General features: G+C 35.3%; 2 protein-coding genes across 4 annotated transcripts in view; one reads left to right on the top strand and one right to left on the bottom strand.

Annotated features, from left to right (window-relative positions):
• The window catches only part of NAMPT (nicotinamide phosphoribosyltransferase), a 34,812-nt gene extending 15,020 nt beyond the window's left edge, over positions 1–19,792 (bottom strand). Inside the window, exons 1-6 of one of the 2 annotated variants that reach the window (XM_079150026.1) lie at positions 19,598–19,792; positions 11,533–11,689; positions 9,873–9,976; positions 7,852–7,980; positions 2,577–2,735; positions 1,917–2,053 (exon numbers count right to left, since the gene is read on the bottom strand). In XM_079150026.1, coding sequence (XP_079006152.1) covers positions 1,917–2,053; positions 2,577–2,735; positions 7,852–7,980; positions 9,873–9,976; positions 11,533–11,689; positions 19,598–19,654 — 743 coding nt within the window. In that variant the 5' untranslated portion in view covers positions 19,655–19,792. The remainder of the gene's footprint in view (positions 1–1,916; positions 2,054–2,576; positions 2,736–7,851; positions 7,981–9,872; positions 9,977–11,532; positions 11,690–19,597) is intronic. The other variant, XM_079150027.1, reaches the window with a different exon arrangement.
• Positions 1–20,265, top strand: part of LOC306667408 (cadherin-related family member 3-like) — a 637,878-nt gene that overhangs the window by 289,358 nt on the left and 328,255 nt on the right. The window lies entirely within an intron of this gene.

Here is a 20,265-nt window from a genome sequence, read left to right on the forward strand (position 1 = left end):
CAACTTTCAGTCCAATGCTCTTTTCACTGCACTATGTTGTTTAAAAGATATTTCTATTTAAGAATATCTGAACTATTCCTATATATCAAGAAGTCAAATAAAGTAAGCATTATAGGACCGTAAAAGAAAACTGGATTTTCACTCATATAGTGTCCTTTTCACTTTAACACAAATGCCCTAAAGTAGATATTATATTTATTCTCAGATCTATGGTGTGTTTATGATGTTACCATTATGAAACAAAATCATCAGTGAAGAGTCTACTATATGATTACTACATTAAAAATTTAAAAGATGTTTGTATATATAAGTTCAAATAAAAATGCTCTAACCCTAAAATTATCTGTCACAAACATCCTTAATTTCCCATTAATTAGTGGTGTCTTGAAACATATATGAAAGTGTTCAATAAGTCTTCACCAATACAGCAGTGTTCAAATATGTTGGCTGAATCTACTCTCTATTGAACCTCAACGCATTATCACCAAGTGTTAACAATTTTCTCTCTTAAGTCACTGCTTACGTTTACCTACTCCTTTTCAGTCTTTTAGGCACGTGGTTCTGGACCTCATCACCTCAAGACTGTTGTAAGTTTCCTTTAAAATCTAGCTTCTGGTTTTTCCTATTTTAAATCCATAGGATATCCTGCTTTCAAAATAATTTCCTAAAGTATGTCTCTGATAACATTGTTTCTTTGCTCAAAAACTTCAGGGACTGCTCTCATTAGAAAAGGCCTAATTAAGGATAAACTAGCATGATGTGCACACAGTTAACATTCAATGTCAAAATGAATTTGAAGGTTCTTATGAACTTTAATCTATGTTCTCAATATACTCTTATGTTCTCTGCAAAATCTGTTTCAGCCTTTATTCCCAGATCACATCTATACTCTCCTCTTAAATGACAAGGCTTGACACATAGTAAACAAGCAATAACTATTTCTCAGAGAATATCATCCAATATCTGCCGCAGATTTTATCATTCCTTCAAAAATCAAGATCTTACCTCTTTATAAAAAAGTCATCTTGATCCTACCAGTGGAATAGATTCTTCTTCTCCTTGCCTTGCACCACAATAGCCCCTTAATTGTACCTCTTTAGAAGTATTTTACCAACAGAGCAGACTGTTACTAGTATACTATTTTTATCCTAAGGATATGGTCAGAGTTTTGTTATCTTTCCATCCTTTGTAGCACCCAGCAGACTGCTTTGCACATGAAAGCTGATCAGTTATGCATCAGATAATAATAATTATAAAAATAAACAAATAAAGTTCAATTTTATTCTAAACTCACTGCTAGTTTTAACATCCTGCAATTTTCAAGTACTAGGACTTAATAAACATTTCCAAATGACTAAAATTATCATAAACACCCCTTGATATACATTTTAAAACTTCCATTTACTTTCAATAAAGTTAACTCTACGATTAAAGTAGCAGTAGCCTAGATTATAATTTCTTCCTAGTTTAACTGGAAATGGCTTGAGAGCAAAAAAATCCTAAGAATGTGAATACTCTTCTTTGTTCATCTACAACTGAAGTTACTGGATCTGGATGGCAATTGTAAGAACAAAGATAAGGGAAAAAGAGTGATCAGTATTCATTTAGTGAAGAAACTCTGCACATGGAAATATAGCAAGCGAAAGCACTCCTTACATAAAATCTATATGGCAATATAAGTGTTGGGAAAAAGATCTTAAATTGTTTTACTAGGGTGGTTAAAAGTTCTGAATCTCCCTGATACTAATTTATACAAAGTATAAACACTGAATTTTTATTGCTTACGTTCATGAAGGTTTAGTATAACACCATCCATATTCTATAGTTAGGCAAAACATCATTGAGTTACAAATACCAAACTGAAAGTTAGTTTTAGAAAACAAATGTTTAATAGGAAGATGAAAACAAAATTTTACCTGTGTTCTGCAGCTGGAACAGAATAGCCTGGAACAGGATCTTTTGTTCCATAATATTTTTTAATTAGAGCAATTCCTGCTACTGTATCTGTTCCTTTGAAGTTAACCAGATGAGCAGATGCCCCTATGCCAGCAGTCTGGAAAATCAAAAAACCAAAAATTCAAAAAGAAAACCCATATCTAAGCCCACATTTAGCATAGCTCCCAAGGGAATTACTGTCTTTAGCTATTCTTAAACAGACAGTACAAAGATTCTGTTTTTCCTAAACATTCAAGGATTCAACTGTTACCTTCTCAAAAAGACCTATTTTTATTAGTTCCCCACCTTTACTTGCCATCCTTCTTTCTTCCTGTATCCTGCCTTGTGCTTCTCTGCAGCATTATTTGATATGTGATGCATTTATTGTATCTGTTTGTCTGTCCATCCATCCCCCCACTTAATATATCAAGGCCTGGGACACTTGTTGGAAGGCAACAGCCCATATGCCTTGAACAGAGGGGGACACATAGTGGGTACTTAATATATGTTATCTGTTGACTGAATCTTTGGAATTTCAAAAGGTAGTCTATACTAATCCAACTAACGTCCAGCAAAATTTATAGTAGTACTCCACTGGACAATCTACATTTTATTAAATAAGATTTATTTCAGTTTCTTACCTCTTGGGAGGAGACTCCTCTGTAGCCAAAATCATGTAACTTGTATTCCAGACCATCTAAATTACCAGAAGTTTCTAACAAATATTTGGCCAATATTTTCTTCTGCTCTCTAGAATTTGTGGCCACTGTGATTGGATACCAGGACTGCACAAGAATAGTCTGTAGTAACAAAATTAACCATAAACATTAACACATAAAATACTGGGTTCTTCCTGAGGAAAATCCTAGCTTTCTCTGGAGGAATGTTCTGGACTTCCACACTATCAGGAATATTAATTAGACATTTCAACTGAACAGCAGGATGCCTACCATGTGCATTTCAGATATAATACAAAGCTCAGCTCTCAAATCAACAGCAAAGAAGAGAAGTGCACCAAGCCCTTAACAGCAGAGAATTTCAAGTTACCAAATTTCTATCCAGAGCTCCAAAGAAGAAAATATTTTGAAAGACCATGGTGAAGGACCAATTTTCAATCTGTCATGGACTGATAGTTTTATAAATTACACTCATACTCAGAGGTCAAGGGAATGTCAAATTATTGTAAAGTTTCTACATGCTTATTTTTTAATTCTGCATTTAACGTGGGCCTGCAACAAATAGGTCATGAACCAGTACTGGTTTACTACAGACTACATCTTGAACAGTACCAGTTTAAAAAAGTTACTCATTTACCCTTCTAGGTAGGATAGTATTTAAGTTTCTCTGGATCTAACAAGACAAGGTAGTTCATGTACTTGAGATACTTTAGCACTAAAGAATTCTGTTGTGCTTTATATACTTAGCTTTTATCAAAAATTTTTATAAGAAAGCTATATAAAACATTTCTGTATATGCTGTACAATTGCAAGGTCACTGACTTATTTTGTAATAGGGTGACTATAAGTTCTCAAATTAGAAAATGGAAAAATTGCTAGGTCCTTAAAAGAACTGTTCCTTAGTTTCTTCTTTTTTCTTAGCTGTCAGGAAACGTCAAACAAAGTCTGATGCTTAATCACAGCAATAACATTAATTATTTTGGGTAGGGAATTACTTCTTTGCCATTCTAGGATAATTTCTATTTTTATCATATAAACTTGATAGCATGTTATTTGAAGCAGCTTCAAATCTATTTTAGAAAGAGCTGCTAAAATGACAATGCCTAAGCTGAACCAAAAAGATACTTAATTTCTTAAATTTTGCAAACCAAGCTTTTACTAAATACCAGCTAAGTGATCAGTAAATAAGTAAAAACAAAAAGATGATTTAATCTTAGACTTGTCAATTTAGCCATCTAACAAGTAAAATATTATAGTATTAGACTTGATTAAATATAGCACTTGCAGCTCTTCTCCTAAAGAAATAGTCTATTTCCTTATCCCTAGATTCAGTATGCTTTTGACCAAAAGAGTGTAGCAAAAGTCATTTGTGTGACTTCCAAGCACCTGTTAGGTTTTGAAATTTCTACTCTTTCCCTTAGAACTATCTATCACGCTGTGAAGAAGCCTAGGTTATGGAAGCCTAGTAGTGTTCAGCTGTCTGTGCTAAGGTCCCAAACGTGGTAGTGAAGCAATTTTAGAATGCCTAGCCCCAGCTGAACCCTCAAGCTACATGAAAATGCCTAAGTCCAAGCAAGATCAGCAAAGGACCATCCAGTGAACCACAGAATCACTGCAAACAATATTTTTGTTAAGCTACTATGTTTTGGGGAGTTTATTACAAAACAGAAAGCTGCTGCAACTCCTAACTTATATTCTATAATCAATCACCTCTAATCTCTGATCATATTGTTCCTGAAATTCCTCTTTTGATTCTACTGCCAGTGTCCATCATTCTTCTACCTCTAATCCTTGGTCTCTGTGATTTATTCTTCATATTACCTCTGGTTATCTATCATTCTAAAGCAAGTTTTATTCATGTTAAATCATTCTTTTAAAAACAAACAATTTTAATGGCCATCTACTGTCCATAAGGAAGAAAAGCCAAATCTATAGAATTATGTTTTCTGTAATCTTACAGTATTTATCATATAAAAGTTTATCTCCTAATATAAGTTGTACCTTTACAATACAGTCCTCAATGAACTGTTTGTTCTAAAAACATTGGTCCATTCCCTCAACCCTACTTCACACTTATTAAAAGCTACCCCTCCCATTTCATGATTCCTTAAACAGAATTACCTATTTTTCTTGTATTACCCCAGCATTACTTCTTCATATTAGTGGTTAGTTAATGAATTACCTCTCTTCCTAAAAGGCCATTAATAAGATGTATCTTACTCTAATTTCTGTGTCCAGCATTTTTTTGTTTTTTTGGGGGGGGGGCACATAGCTGGTACTTAATTGATATTTATCTGTTGAGTTTAACTCAATCAACTCTCATTTTAATTCAACTCAGATATCACAATATTATCTAGGAGTATGAGAAGATATAAAACACAATGTGAAAAAAACTCTAGTTGAGTTATAAAGGTAGAAGATTGACCTTACCCCTCGAAAAATGCCAGGGAAGGAGAGAAATAACTATCAGACACAGTGATCCTTCACATCACCATTTCCTTTCCATAGTCCAACAAAATCAGCTTAAATTATACTCTTAATAAAATCACTCCCCTTTTAAAAAGATCACTGTAGGTGTAAGCAAGGGAAAAAAAGGCAAGTTAGTTGGGTTAATCTGAGGTCTAATGAAGTAGGCCTTGTTGGAACTTTCCAAATAGCAATGTGCCCACACAAATCAAGATAAAATTTTTAGATGAAAACTAAGACTAAGGTAAATGAACCTATAAATTTCCTTTCAGAACTGTCCGCTACAATATCACTGTGCAGGATAAGAACTTCACAGAGTGAGAAATGGTGTGGTACAGAACAAGGTGGCACTTTCGCTGTTCACCCGTCTGCTCACCTCCCAGGCCTCAGTTTCCCCATCTGTAAAATGACATTTCATTACTGAATCATTTTTAAATCTTTTTTTACTTTTAATACAAGGAATATTTGGTTTTGATTTTTGGTGGCTGAAAGGGGTAAATTTAACCCAATGTGCTTGCCCCTTAGCTCCCTTATATGTCTGAGACACTTTGCAGAATTCCTAGGTGTGCTTAAATTTGTTTTGAAATCTGATGAGAGGATTAAGATTTCTTTTAGCACCAATACTGAAACTAATCAGGCCATTCAGTAATTTCAGTGTATTTTAAAATTAAAATTCATTGTACTATTATCAGGTGAATAACAATCAATGAATAGTTATTAAATACCTAGAACATGCACTGGGAAAGGGAAATGAAAGAAATACTACTTGGTATTATAATTTAAAATGTTTTAAATCTACGTCATCTTCAAGTTTGTTGGGTTTGATAACAGATTTCAAATACCACATGATAAAAAGAGGGTTAGAGATTGATAAGGATAGGATGAATTTCCTCTATCCTCACACAAAAACACCCCACAAAGGATGCAAAGTGACTATGAAGAAGTCTATTCTGGAGATAGAGCATTCAGAGTAAACTTTAAAAAAAATTTTAAAAAAAGAACTTATCAGAAACTACAAGGAATAGAATTAGACCATAATTCTTGTGCCTTAGATAAAAGTATTTGCCTGTGACTCAAATGATTTAAAATAACATATATTATAGGTAGGCTCAATAAAAATTGTTTCAGGTTATAAGCTACTAAAAGCTAGGGGTTATATATATTTCTTAACAAAAATTTAATATGTTGGGCTTATATTTAATAATTTCTTTTATTAAAAAGGATATTTATGTATTTGTTAACAAACTACCACTCTAAGACGTCTAACATAAAACTTTTTACTTTATGGCTTTCCAGTGCCCAAAATAATAATAGTTATTCAGCATTTCTTTTTAAGGCATATTTTTCACTTTCAGAAAAAGACACAGGAAACTGTACATGAAGCAAGGTAGAATGGTAACTAATTCATTACTTTCATAGATACTTGCTTTAGGGAAGTTTAATTAGACATAAAGAACTATCTATTGATGAAATTCTTGGTCAGAAAAACTAGAAAGAAAAAAAAGTCTATCCACAGATGATGAATTTTCTTCCTGTCTGGGATCCTTGGGCTTTTAAGATAGAAAGCTAGTCTATGTGATATATAGTTAAGAACTCTTCTACCCTGATAGTCAATAGCATGATGTGTGTGTTTAGCATGTGAAAGGCCCTGAGTTTGATCCCCAGCATTACCAAAAACAAAACAAAACAAAACAAAAAAACCCAAACCAAACGACAAAAACTCACCAAAAAACCCCTCTTCTACTCGTGTTTTTATAATACTATTCTTACAAAATCAAAATTTGACAGTAAAAAACTAGTAAGATACAATTTCTTTTCATAGTTAACTCAAAGTTAGTTAATTGTATATTTTGACTATTGACTTTTAATGAGTCCATCAAGATTCTAACAGTGTTTTAAATTTACTATCAACTTAGTAAAAAATGTTATTTCAAACACATTCTTGGATTTCTTTCTTCTCCAAATTTTCTTCAGTCTTTAAAAAGTAAACTTCAAATATATTATTTTACAATATAACCAATTATTTTAAGCAATAAGATAACTAGAGTTAGTTGTAACAATGAAGTAAAACGTCTCTTGGTAAGGTGGTACTTCTATAGTTACTTGCTACAGTATTTCCATTTATAGATAAAATTCATATTAAAATGTTATGAACCGACCATCATTGTAACTGCAACTATGTGAAAACATGACTACTTAGGTATACATGCAAAGAAAACAAAAAAAGCCTTATAATGTAGACTAATAGTTCATAATGTGCCTATTAGTTTTGGAAATTAAACCATATGAACAGTGAATCTTATTTGTATTTAGATGAGAAGCTGAAAAATATCAGAGAGTAGAACCTGGTATATAAACATCAGAGAAAATAAAGTAATTATTAAAAGCTGAAATAAAATTCCACTAGTCTGAATGGAACACAATATCTATAAAATGTCTTAGGTATACCTGTGCTCCTTTTCTGATTTTGCTCTACTATACATTTAGAATTATGATAAATAAAATGGAAGCCAACTGAGCTTTAAAAATAATAATTATCTATGATTTTATTTACATAAAATCTCAGCACATTAGAATTCAATGGAAAGAACCTTAGAAAGCACTTAATCCAACTGTCATTTTACAGATGAGGAAACTGAGGCCTGGAAAAGTTAAATGAATTGTAGGAAATTATATAACTTTATTAGTAGCATATTCTCAACTAGAATCCCAATAGTCCTTATCTTCAATTACTATTAAGTAAGAATTTTTTAAAAAACTAAAAGCAATTCACCTCAATCCAATTTGTAAGCCAGTAGCACTCTGGATCTGTGTTTTCCACTGTGAAAAGAACGTTTCCTCTGGGAATGACAGACCCTTCAGGAACAGCCTTTACTTCTATTGGAAGATGGCCATCGTACTTCTGGTAGGAGACATAATGCATTCATTCATTCAACAGATGACGCTCAACTGCCTGTTTTATTAATGTTCTTTACATTTTACAGAAGCTAAATTTATTGTCATGGAAATTGCAATCATAGATGCTGTTATATTGTTAGCAATAATCCCGTTTGACAATTTCTAGCCTTCTGAAATAAAATTGGTTAAAATTATTAACAACTTAAGCACAGACACTATTTTTAAGTTTATGCTGTCAAGTATTTCTTGACACCTACCACTAAAAGAGGTAGGTATTTCCAAACTAATCAAAACCTGTTTCCCCCCTACTCTTTCTGAAAACAAACAAACAAAAAACCAAAAGGAAGGGTTTATTCTAACATTTGAAAAATATTCCAAGGACAATAACTTTATTTTATATGGGTCATTTTCATAAAAGAAAGGCAAAAGACAAAATAAAGGACTGCTACTAAAGGATAAAAGAAGAAGCTGTGAGGGTGAGAGAGAGGGAAAGGAGGCAGATTTCTGCAAAAGAACTTTAAATAAATTCTTTATTCTAAAAGACCTGAAATCAAGAGATGGCTAATTTCAGCACTTGGTGATCAATACCCACATGTGACTTAAGGAACTTCTTATTACTACAATAATTCCCTCCAAAATTATGCTGAGGGTTAGTGTGCTACATGGTATGTTACTAGGTATTAAACTATATACCTCCCCAGCTTTATGCTCAAGGTTGTGGTTAACTTTTGGCAAGGAAGGCAAGTTATTTCAGAAGTCCTATTAATCTATGTGATTTGGAACAAGGTAATTGAATGAAAGAGAAAATATTCATAATAAGAAGCACATGACATAGTAGAAAGTAAACTGTCTTACAAGTCCTGCCTTGGACTCAAAAGCAAATGGGAGACCTTAGGCAAGTCATTCAACAGCTTACGTCTCAAGACTGAGTCTCTCTAGAGAACCTATGATTCTCTAAGATTTCCTGAACACATAACACAGAGGGGATGTATCACTATGAAAGTTATAGTAGTAAACACAGGACCTAACTGATTGCTGTATTTTGTGCAGGAGCTTGCCCAAAGACTTTATTGACCTTACTTAAGATAAACAGCACAGTGTGCTTCCCTAACTTTTACGAAGACTCATAATTATCAAAGAATAAAACTATGTATTTTAACAGGCATGCAAAGTTAAAGTATTTCTGATTATTGTGTGTTTGACAGTCTGGTATAATGTAAGAAAATTTTCATTTTTGAGATGTAAATTAACACAACATTGTGAGATGCCAACAGATTCTATTCCCAGACTATCTGTGTAATACAAAAATCATCAGAAGACATTCAGTTCTTACAATTCAATTCCCATTTCTTAGAATTTCAGAATTTTAAGCAATAAATTCAAACATAGTAGATATTAATATTGAAGTATAATAAAGAATAAAAACCAATTTAGTGAATCTATACTAAACCATTCTAAACGTTCAGCCAGAGAAATTTCCCAGAATTATCATGTAGTGATAGAGCACCTATTTTCAGTCAAAAAACAGAATATAAAATTTGAAATTGCCAAATAGTCATGCCTTTCTTATTAATTTACTTTCACAAATAATTACATGTTCTTAGGTATAGTTTCAAGAATGGATTAAATTACATTTTCAAAAAAGTTATTTAAATTATAATTCATTTAATATAATGAATTACCTAGACCTACTATAGACTATATGCTAATGATTTACATGGGGGGGAATCATAATGTTAGGAGTATCTTTTAACAAGAATGTCCAATACAGCAATTATATTCAGATCTCAAACAGAACTCTAATCACACTCTAATCTTCTATTCAAATTCCTTTGTAAGAAATTTTGAACTACATACAAAACAAAAACAGATCAAAATACAAAACCACTTTTTTACCTCAAGAATGTAGTTCCATCCCTTTTCATTAAATACATCATCTTGGAAATGTTCTTTGTATACCTCTTTGGCTTCCTGGATTTTCTCTTTGGTCACTACTTTACCTAAAAGGATACACATGTCCTGTTTATATTTCTAAACACATTCTGTGAGTTGCTGAATTGTCACTGAATTAATGTCTTTAGCTATTTCACCCATTTCGTGGATTAAAAAGAACAACAGGTTAAATGACTCATGCCTTGTCAACAGCAGTCAGAAAGAAATTTGTAATACTTTTTTTATGGTAAACAAATTTGTAATTCTAATCACTCAAAGCATAAAGTTTAATTTATTTTAAAAGCAGATGGGCAACAGAAAAAAATTACTACTTACACTGTACTTTTTAAAAAATCACAATAAATTAACTATTATTTTAGATACTTTTTGAGATGGTTCAAACATTTCTTATGTTTTTCCAGGTGAACATTCTCACTTTATTCATAAAGAATGTGATATCTTCAGGACCAATAACCTAGTAATTTTTGCCCACCCCTATATACATTTCTTCTCTTGGCTACAATGTAATGCTAATAATAGCAGAGTACCTACTTATAGGATGATTGGGAGCTAAAAAAGACATAGAACGATTTACAATAAGGTTGGTCTAGAATTAATCATAGATATATATTCTACAAAGTTTTCAAACTAAAGAACTGAATTGAGTATACCATTGATCTTTGAAAACTATACAAATTAACTACTAAACTCATTTAATATACCTTGGGCAACCTTGCCACAAAGAAGTACTTCTGACACCTAGCTAGGTTTTCAATAGCAGAGCGCATCTGAACTGTTTGATCTTCAAATAACCTTGCCACAAAGAAGTACTTCTGATACCTAGCTAGGTTTTCAATAGCATAGCACATCTGAACTGTCTAATCTTCAAATAACCAAGATAATGGAAAAGACTGATCATTTGTATAAAATTAAAACAATCTATATTTAATTTTGAGATTATTTTTAATTACAAAATTTGCAAGATATATAAGGTCTTTGGGAACTGTTTTCTCCCATTATAAAATAGATAAGAAATAATCTTTCAAATAATAAGGCACAGAAATTCTTGGGGGATTTCCTGGCTTTAAAATGCATTTGAAATTAAGTACACAATTATAGGCAGTTTTGAAAAATAAGTCTTATAGGTAAAACTGAGCAGTATATTCCAGTTATAATTGCTACCATAATTCAAAATGAGTTTTCAAGTCAATAAATTCTATACTGTGAATTAATGAATAAAGACTATTAGCAGACCAGATTAGCCTCTGAACATTACTTTCAAATTTTATTCCAAAACTTATCCATTTCAGAAAACTTTTCTCATACTGAGGACACCAAGCATAAATGCTAAATTCTAAGATCTAATGCATTCAAATTAACACTTAAAAAAAATTCTAAAAGAACCCCTAAAATACTTGTTTAAAGTAATTAAGGACTGGGGATATAGCTCAGAAATAAAGCTTTGCCTAGCATGTGCATGCCCTGGGTTCAATTCTCAGCACCACAAAACAAAAATAAAATAATTAAATATAAAAATTCGACTATTAAAAATTACTTCAAATAACATAACAGAAAAAATATACTACATAAAAGCAGTATTTTAAAGTACTAGGAAAAGTAATACCTTTTAAGTACTTATTAAGAATGTACTGCAACCCATAAAATACTGTTTCTTCGTATTTCACCTTCCTTACTTTGGAGTTTTCAGTCTTCTTTTCACGGCATTCAAAGTAGGAATAAACTTTGCTTGTATTGGGTGGGTACTGTTTGTAGTGAGTAACCTATATAAAGAAAAACACTTAAGTTAGAAAATACCAGAAAAAGGCTAAGGATGTAGCTGCATGGTAAAGTGCTGGCCTAGCATGTGAGGCCTTGGGTTCAATCCCCCGCTCCACCAAAACAAAACAAAACCATCAGAAGAATAGAACATAAATTATAACAGAAAAGGCTTGGAGTTATTTCAAAACCAGAGAAACGACTCCGTACTTGCTCTTGATCAGCTTCTTTTCCTGGCCATATAGAATTAAAATAAGTATGTTAAGATAATTTTAATAGTTCAGTATCTTAAAATCAAAACCCAAATAGACCACTAAATTTTATAAACAATGAGTCTGAATTCAAGTAGGTACAAGGCTTCTAAGTTGGAAAAGGATTTCAGTTGTTCTGGGGAACAGCCAGCTGTTTAATCAGAAAACAGAAGCAGCTGCCGGGGGAGCAAACCATCAATACAAAAGAATGAACTGAAACTTAGCAGATTTGGACAGATAATGTATTTGTATTTCTTATTTGAAGCACCTGGGACCAGAGGTACTTCGGATTTAGTATTTTTGAATATTTATATATAATTATGAGATCCTGTAGACAGAAACAAAATCTTAACACAAAATTCATTTGTATTTCATATATACCTTATACTGCACACCCATGTTTTGAGTGCAACCTGTCACATGAGGTCAGGTGTGGCATTTTTTCTTTGTGATGTCATGTTCATATTCAGAAGTTGTAGATTTTGGAGCATTTTGGATTTCCAGATTAGGAATGCTCAATCTGTACTGCTACTATCTAAATGTGGTATGTTGTTAAGTCAGTGACTTCTTATGACCACCTCTTCATTGATACATAATGAGGTACTGAGGATGATCCCATCCAGGTTTCACAGCAACACTATGAAAACCTGTATGAAAGCAGCAGCAATAAATAAATAAATACATAAAATCCTGCTTTGTAATCTTTATCTTCAATTACTAAATTGAAAAATAAATTCCTATACAATGTAACATCAAATCTTCATGAGTTTAAAAATATGAAGAGATCTCAGCACAAATTTCTAAGAACTTGGGTAAGTGCCACATTGAAAATTTATCTGTTTTTGTTTAAAGAAAATAAAAAGTGTCATAATTTAAGTTTGTTTCAGTTTTTACCACATTAAAACATGTAACTAATAAAAAGCAAATAAGTGGAAGAATAACATGTTTTTGCTTGGTTGAAAGAATATGAATAATAAAGCTTTAAAGTTTACGGTATAGGGTGAATCCTGGCAATGGTGGAATAAATTTCTGTGGACCAAGTTTCACAGATGACCACTGTAAATAGAAACCATTTTTCTTATTTAGCTCTGGTCCCAAGTTTAGGAAGGCCAACGTTTTATGTGGTTGCATGATCTCAATCTCAGTAAATCTTGGCTCTATCTTGTAGATAGCTTGGCATAAGCATTCCAAAATGAATCCATGTCCATGGCCACTTTCGGAATGGCAATCCTCTGTTTCCTCTCCAGTGTAGTCTACTTACAGCTTCCTTTCTGTTGCACACAGGTAATCTTGGGCCAAATCTTTATAATAATATGTGATCTGAGAGCTTAGGTTCTGCAGGAGACTTAGAACCCTGTCTTGCTAGCTATAAGAGATACCTATATAGTGAGAGATATCTGGGTCTCAGCAAAACTTAAACATGTATGTTTGGGCTTTTTAAGGTCAGAACCCAGGGAATGTTATCACTGTCAGTTTAAGTAGTTAAGTGAGAGAGTTAATACAGAAACCACAGCAATTAAATCAAATTCTGAAATGAGATAAATATGAGTGACATTTTAGAAATAAATACTGCAAGGACATTACTTCAACTACTTAAACTACTGATCAGAAAAACCTCTATCTAAAAATATACCCAAGGTGTATGTAAAAATGAAATGTACAGCTTACAATCTAATAACTCCAACTCTTTTAGTGGAGGTAAGTAGTGAGACAGAAGAAAAGTCACCCATGATAAAGTCAAATTTGAAAGCAAGGTCTGGATGATATAGTGCAAGTTTATAAAAGTCAGATCCACAAGTGTGATTTCTTAATAGTTTGACCTTCTTTATTGTTCAGATACTTAACAGTGCATCTTATCATGGATTTAAAAGCATTACAAGGCTAATTATTTGCCTCTTTTGAGAAGATCGAGCAGTCAAAAATTCAATGAAAATATCTTTAAACTAACTCTGTCAGGATCTAAAATTATACTAAAAATGTTCCATCAGACAAATACAGTTCTGGACAATAATTATGTTTATAATTTTAAAGTCTTAACTTAGGTTTTAAAATCCCACCTTTGCTTAAGTATGAAAACAAATTATCATTTAAAGTACAAAATTAGTTTCTAGGCTGCTTAATTAGAAATGCAGTATGTTCTAAAACCTTAAAGAAACTTAGGAGAACTGTTTCAGAGAATGTAAAGAATTTAAACTGTTTAGGCAAAGTCACAAACTGAAGCATTATTTACTATTAACCATCTGCTAACACCTCTAAAGTCCTTAAGACTAAAGAGCATATTTAGATGTATTTATATGGTATATACACATTGTTTTAAGGGAAAAAAATTTTTTTAAGCAGTTTTTTGGTAAATATTCAAAGAATAAAATTAGTAGATGGCACCTCTAGTTTTGCTAATTTACTAACCTCTTCATTTTATTTTCTGCTAAGCTAGACACTTAATTGTCACCAGAAAATGGGATGATATGACATAAATCAAGAAATTGTTATGAACAGTTAATACATTCACAAATATATACCCTGTACCTACTATGTATCAGCCATTAGTATGTTTCAGATGCAGAGGATTGGGAAGTGAAATAGACATGGTCTCAATTGTCACAGGGCTAATGAAGGTTTAACTGGGGGAAGAGAAAAATAATATACAAAGAGAATAATTTCAGATCAAGATAGAGGTTTTGAGAAAGTAAAAAGAATGATGAGCCGGGGGACTTGATAAGTCTTCTCTGAGGTGACAGGAGCAAGGCCTAAGTAACAAGACAGAAAATGCTTTGGTATAAGGGACAGAACAAAAGGAAGGCTGGTGTGCTGGGTTCTTAGAGTATAGTAAGATCAGAGGTAGGCAGAGATAGAGATAAGATCATAGGCTAAAGAGGCTACCATAAGGAGTTTTGATTTTATATTAAGCTGGGGTGAATATGATCTGGTTCACATTTTATTTAACTTTTTGATGTTGGGGATTGAACCCAGGGCCTTGCCCATGCCACGTACATGCTCTAACACTGAATTACATCACCAGTCTGTGATTCACATTTTAAAAGGATCAATCAGCTTGGTGGTACACACACAATGGATTACAGGATGCTCAGAGTGAAAACAGGAGTTAAGAGACTACTGCCCAATACTAGACAAGATGAAAGAAGTGAACCAGTATTTTTGAAGGAAAAAGAACTAGGCTGAGGGGTTGGATATGAAAAATAAAGGTAGGGAAGAATTAAAGATTTTTTTAGATTTTTGGCTTAAGCAACTAGGTTAATAATGGTGCCATTTACTGAGTCAGGGAAGACAAGACTGGAGGAATGGGTGGGGAAATTGAGAGCTCAGTTTTATATACTGAGTAATCCTAACAAGAAGTTTATTCAGAAAGACAAAAAGGAAGCCCTTAAAGTGTGTTAACTTTTTAGTACTGCTTTAACTTCTATCATTAGAGAAGGTTCTACAATAAACATAACATTCTTCACTATATAGACAAAACAGAAGATATCTAATAATATCCTCATCTGACCTTACCATTAACAAAATCTCCTAAACTGACATGGTCCTCCTGTAGGTAATAGAGTGCTGCTTATATAATACACGTATGGTAAATGCAGGCACACAGGAAGATGTAGCTTTTTAACAGAACTTAATTTCACAGTTATGTGACTGATTTACCTAATAAACGTTAAGCTTCTAAAATTTACTATACTTGGTAAAAATAACTGATCTTATTTCAATGTCTAGAATTAAAAGGTTCTAGCCCTGTATTTATAATAAGTGGCAGTTTTTCCACTAGGAAGTGCTGGCCAAGCAATTAAATTAAAAAATGGTTTTCTCAAGGGTAAATATCCATGCTCCAAGTATGACAGTTGAAAAAAATTATGAGGCATATTTAAGTTGCATACAATCTTTCCGAAAGGTGTAATTTTTCTAGATGTTTCTCTAGATGTCTCACGAGGTTATCTTTCTATAAGATGTCATTCCAAGATCTTTCTTCCCACAACAGGATCATAAGATCAAAGTCAACTACTACTAACCTGTGGTTCAATTATTCTTGTATTTTTGAGAAGTTATAACAAAGAACCAACATTTTTTAAAAAAGTTATATATACAAAAGCAGAAGAGGTGACATATCTAAGGTCACAGAACAAGTTACGTTACCTATACAACATCTAAAGGTATCAGAAGAGAATGTACCAGCCCTACATTGTGTCTCTCCAAACCTAATGTGCTTGCCAGGCACAGTGGCTCACATCTGTAATCCCAGAGACTCAGGGAGGCTGAGAGAGGAAGATCACAAGTGTGAGGTCAACTGCAGCAACTTAGTGAGACCCTGTCTCAACTGACAATCTTCCGTTAATTTGCTCCAAAAAATAAATAAAAAGCAAAACAAACAAAAGACTAACATGCTTGAAACAGCAAAAGTCATAAATGATTCTTCTTTTCAGTACTATTTATGATTTCTCAAGTTCTGGAAATCTGTCTGTAGCCCCTGAAAATAATTCATTGCTCTTCAGCTCTGAAGCACTAACCATAAGTATGGTTTAAGGATTTGGGGGTTATATTATTTGAGGGAAAGAATGAAATTCCAAAGACGTCTACATATGATCATTATATTGCTTTTCTTAACCCTGATGCAAAATTTCTAACCAATTGTACCTCCTGTGCCACTCCTTCAAATCAAATTTCATCAGTTCATAATGGAGGACACCAGCTTCTTGTACTTTCGTAAATTATTTACTAACCGATTTATTTACTATAAAGTAAATCCTTATTTGTATCATTTTTGTTGCCCAATTTTCCCTTATAAAACTTACTGGGAAAACTGAAATATATGCAAATAACACAAATATCTTTAAGAATCCATCATAAGAATGCACAGATAGTTTTCAAACTGAAGCAGGTGCCCCTTCCACATGAAGCTCAGGCTGTCATGGGTGCTGCTATGCCAATGCTTAGTATCAGTTCAGAAACAGCGAGACAGAGGCAACTATGAAAAACAGGTACATCTGAGCGGAAGACAGTGGGAAGCTTAAGTTCCAGGCAGAACTAATTTGCCTGTATGATAATTCTCATCTGTCTCCAAATCTTTTCCTCAAAAAAGCTCAAACTTCTAAGGTTTGTTAATTCAGTCATTAGAGGAAGTAAAATCTTCCTGAATGTTTGTTTATTCAACTCCTGAAAATTCTCTAAATTTCCAGCATTTAATAAAGGAATAATTGAAAATGTGCTCAGTTCTAGATAAACAGCTTATACATGGTCTTCTGAGAAGCAAGCTACACTGGATAGCACATTTTATAACCATTGTGAGATGTGATTTAAAGTGTACAATGCCTAAGGATTAGTTTTGTGTACTATCTGTCTTTTCCAACTACAGTACAATTGACCAACTATTCCATTAATTTGCTATAGGAAAAATGTTCAGAAATGTTAAAGCTATTTTCTGCTATAGTTTTTTTTACAAACAATTACCAGGAGTGGGGATAAACCAGAAAAGAAACTAGAAGAAAATCAACATATTTTGCTGTCTTTGTCAACACATTTAGCTACTTAATTCCCTACTTTAATTGGCCAACAGTTTATAAGAAACGGATATGGACATGTAACATTCTTATATAATTTCCAACTAAAAGTTTTATTACTTTTAACCTCATTATTATTTTTGTTTCTTCTTTACCTAAGGTAAAAAGCAAAAAACAGAAAACAGGCTACAAGGACCACTAAAAATGTAAGGAAAATGAAACTTAAAGACTAATTGTTACTGTGGAACACACTATCTATTTTAGTGTACAGCTAGAACTTCCTGATATAAAACAAATCAATCTGATTCTCTTGAGGGATTTTTTTTTGGGGGGTGGGGTGGGGAATGAAAGTTAATACTAAGAAGAAAGTCTTCTGGAAAGACTTCATATAAGATGGGAAAAGATATAGCAACCTGACTTGAAAATAGGCAGGATTGAAATTTATTTAATGAGTGTAAATTCTAATAGTGTAGATAAGTATGACTTGGCAAAAGATTAGAAAGCTTTAAGGTAATTCATTATTCTAATTGAATGCATCCCAGAAAACTGATGTTAAACCAGTTTTACATTCTTCATGTATAATGCCTAGAGGAACAGCACTCCCTTTTGTTTTTAGGATAGACTTAGCTTCCATGTACATTTCTCATTTACAATTCAATCACTGCATAAGCCAAAATGTAACAAAAAAATCTGAAAATTATTTTAAAGATTTAGTTAAGACAATAATTATTCTACAGAACCATGAATGAGACCACTCTGAAATCATTACTCAGGATACTAAAAACATTACATTTGAACTAAGAGAACTCAAGAAGGTTTTAGGGTCAAGTGAAGGACCATACTGGATATTACAATGATCTTACAAGTGTATACTTTCACTTTAAAATTTCATTTGAAAGATTACCATGTTGAATCTTAGCTCTATTTAAATGAAAACGTATCTAAGTACTATTAACATAATCTTAAGGCAACTGCAGAGAAATGGACAAAACAGAACTGAAGTAAAATGGAATTCTCTAAAATACTCTCAGAATATTGAGGTGTTAAAAACAAAAAGAAAACAAAAACACGAAAGTATAATGTTTTATCACTACATTCCAACCCCCAGGTTAAAAAGTACATACTAAAATTTAAAACTAAAATTTATTTTGTAAAAGTGGGTTTTCTGGTCTGACATCTCATCTTTTAGGTGTCTTGGCTAACAAAAGCTGGTCAAAGTATAGTCCAATGTATTTGATATAATTTGGAAACTAAGAGAAGGAGTATTTGCTAGATTTTTCCCTAGTCGTTTTCAAATTAAAAAAAAATTAATGAGACAGTTACACATGCAAGTGTCCAATAGGCATACCAAAGCAATGTTGTGTCATTTCCCTCTCCACAAGTTCTCCAGTGTTAAAACTCCAGTTCCTCTAGAATCTCCTCGTGTTTTCACTTTCCTTTTTACAGAAATCGTAGTGACCTCAAAGGTGCAAGAGCACACTGGCTTCTGCCACAAGGGATCAGGAGCGTGAGCGATCACTAGGTGCAAAGGAGTTTGAAACGCAGCCCAGTGGAGTGGGATGGGGAGAATCCAGCAAGGCTACCGGACCCAAACGTGTCTCCCGCACCGGAGCCAAAGGGTGGGGAACACGGCTGCTCCAGCTGCCCTAGCAGGACCTCTCCCACCTCTTACTCTGGAAAAGGACTTACCTGCACAGCACAGGGCGAGAGCGCGGGATCCGGCTCGGCGGGGAAAAGCCCGCTCCTCCCTCCACCGCCGTGCTCCAGGGGCCGTTACCTAACTGGTCGGGTCCTCCGGCGAGCCCTCGCCCAGGCCAACCCAGCCCGGGGCCAAGAGGCCCGCTCCAGGGGCGGCTGTGGGCTCCGGCACGCCGGCGCGCTCCTTGGGAGCCCCGAAGCCGGGAGCCCAGACCCCGGCCGCGCCCCCCCCACCGCACAGCCCCAGGCCCCGCCTCCAGCCGTCCATCCCTCCATCCCTCCTCCACCCACCTCTACTCCACTGCGGCGCCAGCTCCACCTGCCCCATCCCGCTGCCGCTGCCGCCGCCGCCGAGCTTTCCCGCGGGGCCGCCTCGCGCTGCGCCCCCAGACCCGGCCGCCGCAGCCTAGCGCTCGTCTTTGACGTGCCCCCAGTCCTCCCCTGCCCCCGCCCCGAACTCTACCTTGTAGGAGTCTGTGGCCAGGAGGATGTTGAACTCGGCTTCTGCGGCAGCATTCATCTCGGGCCGGAGCAGAGGGGGAGCGCGCCGCGAGCTCCCCGGCGCGGTTGCGAGGAAGGAGAAAAATGGGCTTCACCGCGCTCCGTTGCTTAAGTCACCACTCGGTCTGAGGAGGAGGGAAAGGGGGGGAACCGAGCTTGGGGAGGGGCCAGGGAAGGGCGGGCCGGGAGTCGTGACGCGACGGGGGCGGGGGCGACGGCGGCTAGCACGCTAGGGTCGGCGAGGTCCAGCGACCTCCCCTCTCGACTCCCCGCCCCGCCCACCCCAGCGGGGACGAGGGGTGGGGCGCTGCCGCGCGTGCGCAGGGTGCAGGGGGCGGGGCGGCGGGGAGGACGTGAGGCACGCGCTCTTCCTCCTAGACGCCCGGCCCGGGAAGCCCGAGCGGTCTGCCGCCGCGGCGCGTGACCTGAGCGCTCGCCTCGTTTTCATTTCTCGGCCAGCGCGAAGGGGCGGGGCCTGTGGGGCGTTCCCAGGCTGGCTCCTCCTGCAGGGAGCCCGTCGGCCCGCGCGGCGTGGGACCTTCCTGCCTTGCTACCCAGTCCTGGCCGGTTCTCCTGAAGTCTGGGGGGCGCCCTGCCACTGCTCCCGCCGGGTCTCCGCACGCGCTCAGT

The sequence above is a fragment of the Sciurus vulgaris genome, assembly GCF_902686455.1.
Source record: "Sciurus vulgaris genome assembly, chromosome: 8".
Lineage (NCBI taxonomy): Eukaryota > Metazoa > Chordata > Mammalia > Rodentia > Sciuridae > Sciurus > Sciurus vulgaris.